The sequence below is a fragment of the Sus scrofa genome, chromosome 13 (assembly GCF_054392235.1).
Source record: "Sus scrofa isolate SSC_HxYL_T2T_F1_AM1 chromosome 13, Sscrofa_HxYL_maternal_Yorkshire_Landrace_v2.0, whole genome shotgun sequence".
Taxonomy (NCBI): Eukaryota; Metazoa; Chordata; class Mammalia; order Artiodactyla; family Suidae; genus Sus; species Sus scrofa.
In genome coordinates this window covers 65,344,407-65,359,227 of record NC_139395.1, presented here as the reverse complement: position 1 = coordinate 65,359,227, position 14,821 = coordinate 65,344,407, and the positions used below count along the sequence as shown (strand labels likewise).

Below are 14,821 nucleotides of genomic sequence, written 5' to 3'. Positions count from 1 at the left end.
AAATTGGACAGGGCCAAAACAAATTCTCTTTAGCAGGTGGTGGAGAGACTGGATGGAAAGACTCAGAAGCTCTCACAGATGAAGACATTTCATTTCTAACACCAAAAAGATTCTGAGACAAGTTAGACCAAAAGACTCCAGTAAATATACTGGGTAGTAGGATCATGGGTAGTTTATTCCCATTTGCTTGTTTTTATTCTCATATTTTTTCAATAGCTGAGTGTTACTTAAAAGTAAAAGAAATTGATATTTAAAAATAAAAGAGAGCATTTCCTCCATGGCACACTGGGTTAAGAATCTGACTGTAGTGGCTCAGGTCACTGCAGAAGCACAGATTCAATCTTTGGCCTGGCCACAGTGAGCTGCAGCTTATATTAAATCCCTGGCCCCAGGAATTTCCATATGCTGCAGGTATGGCTGTAAAGAAAGAGAGAGAGAGAGAGAAAGAAAAAGAAATCAGGGAAAGATGCCTGAATGAAATAAACCCTTCTACATAGCCTTGATGCTGACAAAATCAACATTAACTCAAAGAACTAGAACAGAGGGTTCAAGTATAAGAAAACTCCTTTGCATGAGCTGCAAATAGGAGATGGTTGATTGGTGGCAAAGTGTCAAAGGTCTTGGACTTGGTTCTTCCTAGAATACCTATTGAAATAGTTATTCACAGAGTTCCTGTTTTGGCTCAGTGTATTAAGAACCCAATATAGTGTCCATGAGGATGTGGGTTCGATCCCTGGCCTTGCTCAGTGGGTTAAGGAGACCCAGCATTGCTGCAAACTGCAGAGTAGGTTGCAGATGCTGCTCTGATGTGGCTTTGCTGTGGCCGTGGTGTTGGCCTGCAGCTGCAGTACCTAATGGATCCCTAGCCTGGGAACTTCTATAGGCTGCAGGCATGGTCCTAAAAACAAAACTAAGATAAAAACATAAAAATAATTCATGTAATAAAATACATACCAAGCTTTTTTTCTATTTCCCTTGGGACAAGTGAAGTAGACAACTAGGCTGAAAGTCTAAATAAAGCCAAGCACAAAGAACAAAGAAAAATTCAGGCCTGACTCAAGCAATTCCAAATCTGCTTTTCACCTGTTCCTGTTGCTCATGTTCAAGGGAAAAGAAAAGAGCAAAGCCTCCTATAGAACCAACTGGTCTAAACTTACCACACGCCCAGCCACAATCTATAATTAGAAAGCAACCAAAGTTCCAACTGGAAAAAATGAACAAAGTTACTTGGAGCAGAAATGATTTTCTTCCTTACTCTGCTTAAGAGCAATTCTACTCTAAGAAAGAGTAAAAATGCACACCACCCCTACTGCCCTGGCACCTGCCTGCACTTGGCACAAAACAAAATACACAGACCACCCTCCAGAAGTTAACTTCATTTTCTAGTGAGTTTAGGAGTTTGGGAGCCAGTTCTTACTTGACATGAGTAAAACTTTTACTCAGCAGTTGGGTTCTCAGTGACGTCAGTCACAGTGAAGCCCAAGGACCTTTAGGACAAAACTTCCATAAATATGCCACCCCAGCTTTCATGTGAACAACTGCCATTGGGCTCCACAGGTGCCATTTCAATTTTTAGTAGTCCATGAATGAGAAGGGGAGGAAGGGAGGCAGGAAGATAGAGGGAAGTGAGAAGGAATGAGAGGAGAGACAGAAGGAGGCAGAGGAAGGAGAGAAAAGAGGAAGTAGCAGGAGAGATTGTGATTTTCTGTCTTTTGGTGAAAATAAGAAGGGCCTGGTTTTACAAATCACCAACATTAAGTATGTCTTTCTACTGTGAGTTAAAAATATATACCTGCATACATATGTATTCTGTTCAATTAATAAGTAGATAAATGTAAGAGTTAAAAATTCTAGTGGAATCATCATAAAAAAGTTTAAAATCCCAACAAGAATCCAGTAGCATGGTCTTCAAAGATGAATCAGTCCAGTCTCATTACACAGGTGAATAAACTAAAGGCCCAGAGAAGTGAAGAAACATATTCAAAAGGATCTAAGGAGAGAGAAACATGGTGCCAGTTGATGTAACTGTGACAGCAGTAAAACCCATGCTGTGTTGTTAGCCAGCTCTAGGGATCCACCCCACCCCCGCCTAGTCATTTTCAAACCCTATTCTTCCAGCAACTCAGGATCATTGTGGGAAATTCCTCAGCATCCTCATGTTTCTCTGAAGGAAGTTGGCTATGAAGGGTGTGGACACAGGTCCTAAAGTTGCCAACGTTACTCAGCTCGCTACTGCTACAGTTTCAGCACAGGTCGCTAAAAGGAGAAAAAAGAAATCCTGGACCACTGCAGAATTTTAGAGCTAGGATAGAATTTGAAAACAGACCTCATTCTACAGATAAGCAAGGTAAGGAATAGATAAGTTAATAAATTTGTTCCAAGGCCACCAGTTGCAGGGTTGGTGATAAAGTTTTATCAAAACAGAGATCCTCAGGAGTTCCCGTCATGGCACAGCGGAAACAAATTTGACTGGAAACTGTGAGGTTTCAGGTTTGATCCCTGGCCTCGCTCTGTAGGTTAAGGATCTGGCATGGCCATGAGCTGTGGTGTAGGCCACAGACGTGGCTCAGATCTGGCGTTGCTGTAACCTGTGGTATAGGCTGGCAGCTGTAGCTCTGACTAGACCCCTAGCCTGGGAACCTCCATATGCAGCAGGTTTGGCCTTAAAAAACAAACAAACAAATAAACAAACAAACAAACAAAACCCCAGAGATCCTCAGATCAACTCAAGGGCATATTTGGTAAAGCCTGCCATGCTGTAATGCCAACAAGAACCAAAGAGGCAGTGAAACATTTCTTGAGCAGTAGAAGCAGCTTTGCACTGAGTTGTCAATTTTCTAATCCAAATAGCTGTTTTTGCAGTTTGGTTCCTGAGGAAGTGCCTGACTCACCAAGAAAGGGGGGAATAATTTACTCATAGTGGACTTCTCCAAACTGGTGATGTTTTTCTGTGGTCCTTAAACAACCAGAGGGATCACTGCAAATGTGAATCCACCCATCCATTTTCTTGCTTCTCATTGCTCTTAGGATAAAAACAGAATTCTTTAGGGGAGTTCCTGTTGTGACTCAGTGGGTTATGAACCCAACTAGTAACCATGTGGATATGAGTTCAATCCTCACTCAGTGGGTTAAGGATCTGACATTGCCATAAGCTGTGGTATATGTTGCAGACGGGGCTCAAATTCCTCATTGCTGTGGCTGTGGTGTAGGCTGGCAGTTGCAGCTCTGATTTGACCCCTAGCCTGGGAACTTCCATATGCCATAGGTTTAGGTGTGGCCCTGAAAAGCAAAAAACAAAAGCAAACAAAACCCAGAATTCTTTACACATTCTGCAAGGCCGCATAGGGTCTGGCCTCACCTGCCTCTGCAGTCAGGGCCACTGCATATAGTTGTGTTGTTTGTACCTGGGACAAGGGGGCTGGGCTGAGGGGGTAAATAGAGCCTGAAAGCCAGGCCACATTTCACCTGCCAAGCCTGCAATTTGCTGGAGCTGAATCTGTGAGGAGGAAGGGATGCTTCTTACCATCAGTAGGAGGGATCCCAGAGGGCGATAGCATTTGTGCCTGCCAGCTTTCTCACATCACCTCCTCCCGATTCTGCACCCCATCCGTGGGCATTTCTATCTATCTCTAGAACTACCCTACCCCTGGCCATCACAGACCTGTGTACAAGCCATTCTTTCTGCCTGATTCACTCCTATCTCCTTCAAATCTCAGCTTAATCTGCTTTTTCTCAGTCTCCCTGACCACGTCATAGCACCATCTGCCTCTTGATGGCCCTGAATCCAGTGGCACTTTGACATTTATTTAAATGACTATGGGATGAATGTCTCTGTCTCCCACTAGGCATGAAGCTCCAGGAAGGCAGGGACCATGACATTTTCTTGCCAGCATTTGGCACAATGCTAGGCACAGAGTAGCAATTGAATAAATATTTGTTGAAAGAAAAGAGGTAAGTAGGAATCTAGCACGCTTTCATGTTATTTAAAAGTAAGCTCAGGAACTTTCTATGAATTAAGTGATGTGAGATTTATCTTGGACAAATAACAATTATTGGGAATGCATGTTGTGGCTCAGTAGGTTAAGAACCCGACAGAGTGTCCATGAGGGTTTGATCCCTGGCCTCGCTTAGTGGGTAAAGGATCAGGCATTGCTGTAGCTGTGGTATAGGTCACAGATGCAGCTTGGATCCTGTGTTGCTGTGACTGTGATGTAGGCCTTAGCTGCAGCTCTAATTTGACCCCTAGCCCAGGAACTTCCATGTGCTACAAGTGCAGCCATAAAAAGAAAAGAAAAAAAATCACAGTTATTCTCATTGTACACTAAACAGTATTTGTTCCCACTTTTATACCTTCACAGGGCTGTGATGAAAGGAACAAATGAAACACCCAAAGTAGGAAAAACTGTACAAATATAAGAGGACCAGATGAGATCAAAGAGCACCTGAGCTCGCTGGATGGAGAAATCTTTGTAAGTTTTGTCGCTAGTGCTGGCTGGGTGGGGGCCAGGAGGAAGAGTGGGTGGGGCAGAGAAAGATTTATGCATCTGCAGACCTATCTGTAGAGGCCCTTCTTGCTCTCTGATTCCCCAGATAACCCCAACAGTCTTCTGTGGTTATTCTGGTTTTCCTACATGGTTTCCTTCCTGGCAGGAACAATTTCTGACAGTAAAGTATACACATAAATGTACAAAGCAGTCTTAAGTAAAGGTGATCAGTGTCTCCTGGGTCTGAAAGATAGCAAGCAGTTAAGGTGGGCCGGGGCCTGTCTCTCCTATCACAGAAAGGTCAGGGTCACCAAACCTTGAGATGTTCCTAACCAATGGAATCAGGGAGGTCCATGGTTTGATTGCATACTTGCTGTGGACGGCATGCTTATTGCACCCTGTGTATTGGTGCCATCAAATTAAACACATCCAAATGATCCACCATCTTGGCAGCAGTGGGCAGATTAAAAGTTCCACCGTAAGACAGACCTTATGAACCTCCATGTTTTCTTTTGTATTTATCAAGCTAAGAACTGGTTTTAGTTTTAATAAACAACTGGCTGGACCTGGCTCAGAGGCCATAAGTCTCACAACCTCCCATAGTAATGGAGCTACAAAGAGTCACCATACAAGAGGACCAATTTGACTGCAACAAATCCTTTTTAACCTTTTTACTGTGGCAAATTTCTAAAGGTAGAGAGGAGTTCCCATTATGGCTCAGTGGTTAACAAACCCAACTAGAATCCATGAAGACATGTGTTCGATCCCTGGCCTCGCTCAGTAGGTTAAGCATTCCCATGAGCTGTAGTGTAGGTCACAGACATGGCTCGGATCCCACACTGCTTTGGCATTAGGCCAGCAGCTACAGCTCTGATTCAACCCCTAACTTGGGAACATCCATATGCTGTGGGTATGGCCCTAAAAAGACAAAAGACCAAAAAACAAACAAACAAAAAAAACAAATACTTTTTAACCTTTTTATTGTGGCAAATTTCTAAAGGTAGAGAGGAGTTCCCATCGTGGCTCAGGGGTAATGAATCCAATCAATATCCATGAGGACTCAGGTTCGATCCCTGGCCTTGCTCATTGGGTTAAGGATCTGGCGTTGCCTTGAGCTGTGGTGTAGGTCACCATTATGGCTTAGATCCCAGAGATGCTGTGGCTGTGGCATAAGCTGGCAGCTGCAGCTCCAATTCAACCCCTAGCCTAGGAACTTCCATATGCCACAGGTGTCGCCCTAAAAAGCAAAAAAAAAGTAAAGACAGGATGGGATAATGAACCCTCACTGCCTTCAACAATTAGGAACTCATGAAGAGGATGCTTTAGAACTCAAGTGGAAAGATATTTGTTTTCAAACTGCACTTTCTGAATGCATTTCATGGAGTTAATTAAATTGTTGTCACATGGCAAGTTCTTCCAGCGCTGGGGCAAGAGAACAGGGGTTTGGACAAATGCTAATGAACCTGGTGACACATAAACTCCCTTCCTACAAGCAGTTCCTGTCTGTTTCCCTCCCACTAATACCTAATTTCTGCATGCCCTTCGTTTCCTGGAGACAAAGAGGACTTGACTGATGGGATACAAAGCAGGTTAGTAGATGCGGGAATCAAACCCCAGTTTTCCACCTCAGATGGGCTTTCTGCCATTGAGGTGTTGCCACATACACATGCTCTGTGAGAGAAAAGACCAGGAAAGCCTATCCATTCGTGGTAAATGCTTGCAGAAAGGAGAGGCAGCCCGCATGCAGGTTTTGCTTAAGATCATATGCATAAAAGGGTTTCCTGCAAAAGGAAGCCAAGCTCATTATGTGAGACAGAGGCGGATGTTAAAAGTAAGTATTCTGAAACTCAAGTGACTCATTTGTCCGAAAATTTCCAAGGGTATTGCTCAATTTGGTATTAAGTGGACAGGTCAAGTTCATCTTTTAGAATTACATTTCCTGTACAGTCTCTGCCCCCTAGTAAACTGATTGAGAGCTTTTGCCCTCTAAGAAAGGAGTAATAAGAAACCAAAATATGCTTACTTATTTGCACATTTCCCCAGAATCACTGTAAATCCTTACATAGGGGAAGGGGATAGCAACTAGCAGCCCTAGGCTGACAGTGGCAAGGAATTTTTTTTAAGTGTGTGTGAGAGGATAAGCCAAGAAGGACAAGGTTACATACATACACAATGTCAGAAAATGATTTAACAAAAGACAATTCTTACTAGGTGAAGAATTTTGAGATTAAAACCTTATTGAGTGGGGTTTTTTTTTTTCCTTTCCTTTTTTTGGCCACACCAGTGGCATGTGGAAGTTCTTGGGCCAGGGATCGAACCCAAGGCACAGCAGTGACAGTACCCTCAGGAATCTCCCGAAAATCTTATTGAGTGTTGATAGACCTCTTAAAGTTCTGTACTCAGAAGAAACACACAACCTGCTAGTGAAAGACTTGCCAGCATGCCATGTGCACTGCCTTCAGGGCAAATAAAAGTACAGGGAGGGCAGGAAGAGATGAATTATGGGAGGATTTGGGAAGGTTGGGTGGACTTGTACTCTCACTGGTGTCCTCAGGGTGTCGACAGTATCTGGCACACAGCAGGTACTCAGTAAACATTTGTTCAATGGAATAGAAGCCATCTGAGCTGCAGGTGAGGATGATTCAATTTAATAACCCTGTCCCCATTCACATACTCAATGCTTCTGCCATTCCCAACACCTGAGAGTTTGGGGATGTGGAATCTAACATACAGGGGAGATCAGGTAAGTCAAGTTGAAAATGATGTATGTTATAGGTACATTTTCCGTGTACTTGGTGTACTCGTATAAAAATCATTATGTATTCAGCAACCTCTTGGTGCCTCTCTAGACTCTCAACATGATGAAGGCAGGAACCACAGCTGACTTCTTCTCCACTGCATCTACCAGCACAGTGCCTGAGAAGCTGGTTAAGTGCTTCATACTTTTTATGGAGTGAACAAATGAAGCAACACAAATAAGAATAATATGGTAGAATTGGCATGGAAGCTGCTGAACCTAAGAAACATTTTTTACTAGGTTTCAGCATAAACAGATCACAATTAATTCCACCTGCAGATGTTTTACTACATTCCCACCCAGAGCGTCTGAGAGCACTCTGATTCATTTCTCCCTCTACCATCTGGAAACTTGGTTTTTTTTTCTTGTTGCATTAAAAGGTACAAACCATCTGACCATTTCTTAAAATCAGATGCAGGAAGCTACCGGCCTGGAACATATTATGGAACCACACTCATTTTGAAAAGATTACAATAATGCTCTTTTCAGGTAAGATTACCAGCCTTTCAGAAATTCCTTTACTATCTCAAGCAACTGCAAGCACAAAGTGGTAACTTTAGTTTCTGCCCAGTGGTAACACCACCACAGACCATGTGGAGATGAGGTACTTCAGCTAAGAAAATAGGAGTTCATTCACTCAGCACCTACATTATATTGCCTTAAAAGAGAGGCACTGATAGGCACAGTGGACACAATTGAGAATAAAAGTGTCTTTCTGGCTGGATCCATAGCAGAGGCATGTGTATGTTTGCAAAATCTGTGTGTGGTTTCTGTCACATGGGAAATTATGAGTTCTGAGGGCAGGGAGGAATTTGTAAGAGGAAGATAATAATGATACAAATGTTGTAAGTCAGGTATTGTGCTGAATTTGGTGAGTTAGAATATTTGTAATGGCTTAAAGAACAACGTGTTTTACTTCAAAAAATAAAACAAGCTACTATTTTTTTTTTTTTTTTTGTCTTTTTGCCATTTCTTGGGCTGCTCCTGCGGCATATGGAGGTTCCCAGGCTAGGGGTCTAATCGGAGCTGTAGCTGCTAGCCTACACCAGAGCCACAGCAACTCGGGATCCGAGCCAAGTCTGCGACCTACACCACAGCTCACGGCAACGCCGGATCCTTAGCCCACTGAACAAGGCCAAGGATCAAACCTGCACTCTCAGGGTTCCTAGTCGGATTCGTTAACCACTGAGCCACGACGGGAACTCCGAAGCTACTATTCTTATAATACATTGCTTCCTGAGGAGACTTGAGTTTCCTTTTGAGATGCAGACATCACTTCAGAAGAGATTGAATGACTTTAAAAAAGCATGAATAACAAGCTGAGGATTGTGTTCTTTGCTGAACGTGACTTTGGGTCCTAATAAGCAAGTTTGGTTCCAACGAGCCATGTGATCTCAGGCCTTTACATATGTGAAAGTTGGGGGGTTGGATGGAATCAGTACTTCTCATCTTCAACATAGGGGTGTATATCAGAATCACTTGGGGAGTTAAAAAAAATACAGATGCCTGGACCCAGCCAAGAAATGCATATGAAGAATCCCCAAAGGTAACACCTGGGCTTATAGGTATAGTTATTTCAATGTTCTTAGTGTTTCCTTTGAACCACACTTGATCGGTGCTTCTTAAGATCAGGGCTTCTTAAAATTTTTATGCACCTGTGACTCATCTAGGAGTGCTGTTAAAATGCATATTCTGACCCCACAGGTCTGGGAACAAGCCTGAGATTCTGCCTTTCTAAAACTTTCCCAGGGTGAAAGATGCTGCAGTTCCATGGCCCACGCTTTGGGCAGATTTCTCTAGCTCAAATCTTTTGGAGTTCCGTTAAGCACACAGAAATTCCTGTGCAAGGCTAGAGTGTATCATATGCTTGGTATCTGTATTGTAAGTGCAATTCGCTGTTGCCTTTGCTTTTGACTTTGAAAATAGAGGCAGAGATGTCTGTTGCTATACGTGATATAATATCTAGTCCTGACACATATCTTGTCAAGGATAGAGAAGGTAAGTCATGTCCCCTTCTATCTTAGGCATTGTTCCTTTCTTGATTTAATGGACCCAAAGTCATGTTCAGCAAAAAACACAATCCTCAGCTTGTTATTTATGCTTTTTTAAGTCATTGGATCTCTTCTGAAGTGATATCTGCATTTCAAAAGGAAACTCAAGTCTCCCAGGGAAGACAAGTATTATAAGAAACACAAGTTGAAATTATGACAAAATTACTAAATTGTAACTAAAATTACTAAAATAATCATCTAATACTTCTGCTCAAGAAAATATACAAGTTGCAAGAATTTTAAATATGCCTATAACCTATGATTTAATATAATAACAGCAGCTAACATTTAAGTGTTATCATTTACTAGGTCTAAGAGTGTTTTATGTTCATGTAGTCTTTTAATTCCTATTCTACAGCAGTATAACTCCAGAGCATGAACTTTTGGACAGAAAGCCAATAAAAGCAAATGCAAGAAGTCTATCAAAAAATAAAAGATGGAGTCTGCGGAACCAGTTGTCTTCTAGGCAGAGTAAAAAAAAGAATGATAGCATAACAAATTTAATAAATTAAGGATAATGATCAAAGCTGTACAAAGCTTCAAATCCACTCCATTTCTAGGTTTGAAAAGTCAGGAGCCAGGAGCTAAGGTCAAACTGCTTTGCTCTGTCATTGCCAAGAACTCTGTTTTTATAACTCGTGATAAAGCAACGTGCATTTAGTAAAGATGATATTGAGAAATTATCACGATCTTGGCAAGAGAGCAGTGATTCTACATCAGGGATGATTTTGAACCCCAGGGGACATTTGGCAATGTATTGCTGATTGTCACAACTGAAAGGGAGGGTGCTTCTTTCTCCAAATTATGATTTATGAATAAAACAAATAAAAATTAATCTACCAGTCTTCACATAGTAGAGAGCAGGGACAGTGTTAGACATTCTCCAGTATACAGGGCAGCCTCCTACAACCAAGAATCTACAATCTAAAATGTCAGCAGTGCCTGGAAGGGGGAAGAAACTCTTTAGAAGGGTATTTTACCAAATTGGCAAGGGCAATAGAAATTAGCAGAATCTGAATTTTTAAAAAATTATAATTTATGCCATAGTACTCCTAAGCAATATGTAGCAAGCACAGTCAGCAATAAATCCAGATTCTAACTGGTATCCAGGAGCCTGTTGCTCTTTTGTGCTAGCATGCTGCTATGTGCTTCAAGATAATTTATTCCATTCAGGAAGTTAAATGATGCCCCTGTGATCATGTTGGAACCTTACATTCATGTATTTCCTCTCTGCATTCACCAGCTAAGCATCTGCTCTATTGTAGGCCTCAAGGATACAGAGAATAAAAATAATGCTAGGCACAACAACAAGAAAAAGAAAAAAATAATAGTCACAAAAAACACCCACGGTCTCTGGCCTCAAGGAGTCTATAGCACAGAGTGGAGACAAGTGAACAAACAACTTAAAGGCTTGTGGGGTATGTACCAGGCAGGATATAGACACAGATGTGGGGAGTGAAGGACAAGGGAGACTATGTCCTCAAAGAGATGGTACCAAAGCTGAGCCCTCATAAGCAGGAGTAGATGAGTAAATTGGGAACTGGTGTTTGGGTAGATGGAGCTTCTGGGGTAAAGATGCTATCTATGTTTCTCAGTGAGTCTATGATGGCATCAACAATGATAAAAATAATGAAAATTCTGAAATAAATTTTGTGATGCCAAAAGTAGGAGCCAGACAGTCTTCTAAGCAACTTGCCAATATTAACTCAGATAATCGTCACAGAAGACCTATGACACAGGTACTATAATTAGTCTCATTTTACAAATAAGGAAGCTAAGACACAGGGTGTTTCAAGGGACCTACCCAAGGTCACATGGCTAGCAGTTGGTTAGTTAAAATTGATATAACTGGGCTCTGGTACCTAAACAACCACTATCATATACCTTGTGAAGAGTTAGAAGATATGACAACTGTCCCCAACAAGGGCTCTTAGCTAAGAGACTTAAAAGTTAACCTAAAAGGCAGAGTAGATCTAATGAGTGGAAGTTGTGTGCCTGGGAGGCCATGCTTGTAGGATTAAGACCAACCTCTAACCAAGGATTCCAGGTCCTGCGTGAGCAGGTCCTCACATGCAGATTAAATCTATCTGAATCCCTCTTAAACTCCATCTCATCTGGGCATCTCTTTTGGGTATTTTGGAACTAGATGATATCCACTTGGTCTTCTCCCTCCCTTCCCTTCTTCCTCCCTTCCTGTTCTAAGAGCAGATTCCACCCTCACCCCAGACACTTTTCAACTAGGAGCCTTCAGAGTTGAGGCTGGAGCCCTCCACCAATGACCTCGTGGCCCCTCCTGTCCAGAAGGGGACAGAACCATTGAAGAAGACCCTTCAAAAACAGTCCTTGCTTCAGGAAACACCCAGGCCTCATTTTCCCACACACTCTACCAAGATACCAAGAGAAACCATCAGAAGCCGGAAGACGATTCAGACAAACAGCCTCCAGCACTGTTCCAACACTCTCATCTACTGACATCACCAAAAGAGGAGAGTTTTCTTTAGAATGAGGAATGGACCCATAATCAACTAAGGCTCCCTGACCCTGAAGATATTTGGTTTCTTCCAGCTTTAAGATACTAGTACTCTAAACCTCATGATTCATAGGAAGACAGCATAATAGTTAAGAGCACAACCCTGGATCTGTGACTTTGAGCAGGTCATGCAATCTCTCTGAGCCTCAGCCTTAACAATAATGACAAAAATAATAGCAATAGCCATAAAATAATAATTTCTTGGGTTATATGAGGGAATCTACTTAATTCGCTAAATTTGTATGAGGGAATTTGTGAAGTTATCCGTGTCTGGCACACAGAACACTCAATCAGTGTTAGCTTTTATTATGATTAGATTATAAAGAAAGAAAAGAGCAATTTGGAAAGAACTAAAGGCTGTGTGTTTGGAGACACATAAAATACAGTTGAAGATCATACACCAGATTTTACCGAACAAAGGAAATTCTACACTTGACATAGAATTTTCAAAACAACTCACTCGTATGAATCTTTTTTAAGATTTTAAAAATAAGATGAATAAAAAATAAAATGGTTATTTTTCACTTTTACCTTCAAAAATTTCACTGCCAATCAACACCTGCTATTTGAAAAAGAAAATAGGAAGGGCCAACACCCAAACTGCTTGAGTTCAGTGGGCTAAGACACCATGAGAGAGCTATATTTAGACAGGGGCCGGCCCCTGGCATTCACAGTGAAAAATGAATTCCATCAAGGAGGCAAGGCTGCCTGAGCTTGTGTTTGGTCCGGGCAGTACATGTCTTTGAAAAGCAATATATTCCTGTTCATTTGATTAATCTGCATCAAATCTTGCCCATTTCTACATGTTTTTTTTGGGAGGGGGGGATCCCTTTAAAAAAAGACCCTATAGCTAGATCACTAGATAAGATGCTTTTGCTCGCTTCATTACAAAGAAAGAGAAAAGAAAAAGAGAGCAAAACAGTAGATGCAATCCTATTTACAATTGATTTTATCTTAAATGTTTTATTGCTCAGGGAAATAAGCCTTAAGCATAAAGCTAGGGGACAGTTCAGAAGGCAGCTGCTTTGGGCCTCTCCTACTCCAACTAATTTTAACTTGGCTGCAGTATAATTCAGAACCCATGTCCTCCACACACCACGCCATTCTGAGTTTGAAATTCCTTAAGTAACACATCATGAGGATCTGTGTAATCGTATCCAGAATCCCACAAATGCGAGTCCTCTTCTGCATGGGGCAAATCCTTTGAACCACACCTAGAAACTGTGAACTCTTTCTCTCTTTCCTCTGTGCTAGATATTTGGTCCTATAGCAGCTTCTCAACAACTGTCATGTGCTTTTTGGCCAGGATTCATGTCTGATTGATCCTGGTGTGCCAGAGCTTGGCACGGAAAAGTGACTCAATAAATAAGCCAAAGAACAGCAAAGCAACTTAAGAAACCACCCTATTCACCCTTTCCCATACCCATCAAGATTAGGTTTTTTTCCTTTCTCCCAGGCCAGCTTGCTTTTTCTTTCCCTCTGTGTTTGCTTTCAAATAGAAAAGTCTGATACTTCTTTTAATGGTAAGAGAGTTCCTTCATAAAGTCTGAAGGTGGCTTTTTCTTTACGGATGCATGGGATCAGCAAGACCTAGAATATCACCACCCATCTTGCAAAAGTGAGTGAAGCATTTCTTAAAGGGTGAACTAGGAGACAAAGTGGTTTCTAGCTGCTCAGGTGTGTGCATGTGTGTGTGTGAAATCGTGTATAACACAGGGCACTGTTCATTTTAAGATCAAGTGTGCAGATAAGGTGACCAAACCTGGCAACTCCTGTAAGAAAAAAGAGCAAAACGACGCCGTTTCCAGAGTCAGGGCCGACTTCATCCCATACTGCGAGATGCGCCACCAGGCAACACCCACCCTTTTGCTCCCAAGCTCAGCTTTCCTGTACCATGTGGCAGACACTAGGCAGAGAAACCCAACAAGCGGGTCGCCTCTCTGATGCCCTTTTTACACTAACACCCCAGAAGGCAGAATCCGGATTCACACCACGACACCTCAAGCCTTCCTTCCAGGGCGGCATCCGCCCCAGCCAGCCCCAGGATAAGGTTACACCACTTTCCTCTTTCTTCTTTTTAAAAGACTGGAGGGCTGGCTACAAATACCACCCACCAACAAGAGCGTAATCTAGGCACAGGCGGGGGGAAAGTCATTTTTTTTTTGTCCGAGGTTGACAACATTTCTTCACCCCTAGGACCTCCATCACACTTCAGCCCGAAGGATGGAAAAGAACAGGGGACTTCTTGATTGCTGCGGCCTCGCCCTGCGAACTAGTTTCCACTGGTTTGGCCTCTTGCAGTTACCCGGGCAGGCGCTGGGCGTGGAGAGCGATTCTATATCCTGGGATCTTCCACCCAGAGCCCACTCGGTGCTGACCCCGATCAGTGCCCAGGAGGGGGACCCCACTTACCCCACGACGGAAATCATCATGGCAGCCACCACCAGATAGTTGGTCTGATAATAGAGCAGGTTGCTCACCACGCGGTTGTTCCATTTGGAAATGTCCCTAAAGTCTGGCCGGGCGAAGCGATCAGAGCCCGGGAAGAAATCGTCCCAGGCGCGGAGCGGAGCGATATTCACGTCCATGTCTATCTTACCAGCTTGTGGTTCTTTGCTTCTGGAATCTGGCAGCGGCGGCGGCGGCAACCGATCAGCTGAGCTAGGTGAAAGATGACAGCGGCCCTGGCGCAGTCGGCTTTGTGGTTAGTAGGCAGTGGAAGGAAGAAAAGTGAGAGCGGGCGGGCGTTTCTTCTCTTCTTTACTTCTTGATTGGCTCTAAGAGGTTGGTTACAGGAAAACTGAGGCCCAGAGAAAGACCAAGTGCAAAACAGAGATGAAAGGACAGAAAGAAACCAGCGGAAGTCCTCTGTCTGAAGCGAAGTGGCAACTCCTTCCCTAGCAGTTCGAATGCAGCCTCCTTTAAAAATACCCCTTTTGAGTGTCAAAACGAGGAAAGT

At 42.8% G+C, this 14,821-nt stretch overlaps 1 protein-coding gene across 1 annotated transcript in view; it reads right to left on the bottom strand.

The window, feature by feature from the left end:
* Positions 1 to 14,454, bottom strand: part of ARL6IP5 (ADP ribosylation factor like GTPase 6 interacting protein 5) — a gene marked incomplete at its 5' end in the record, with an annotated part of 28,265 nt that extends 13,811 nt beyond the window's left edge. Inside the window, 1 exon segment of the mRNA NM_001048073.1 lies at positions 14,275 to 14,454. Within this exon segment, the coding sequence (NP_001041538.1) occupies positions 14,275 to 14,450 (176 nt within the window).
* Between the last annotated feature and the right edge of the window lie 367 nt (positions 14,455 to 14,821).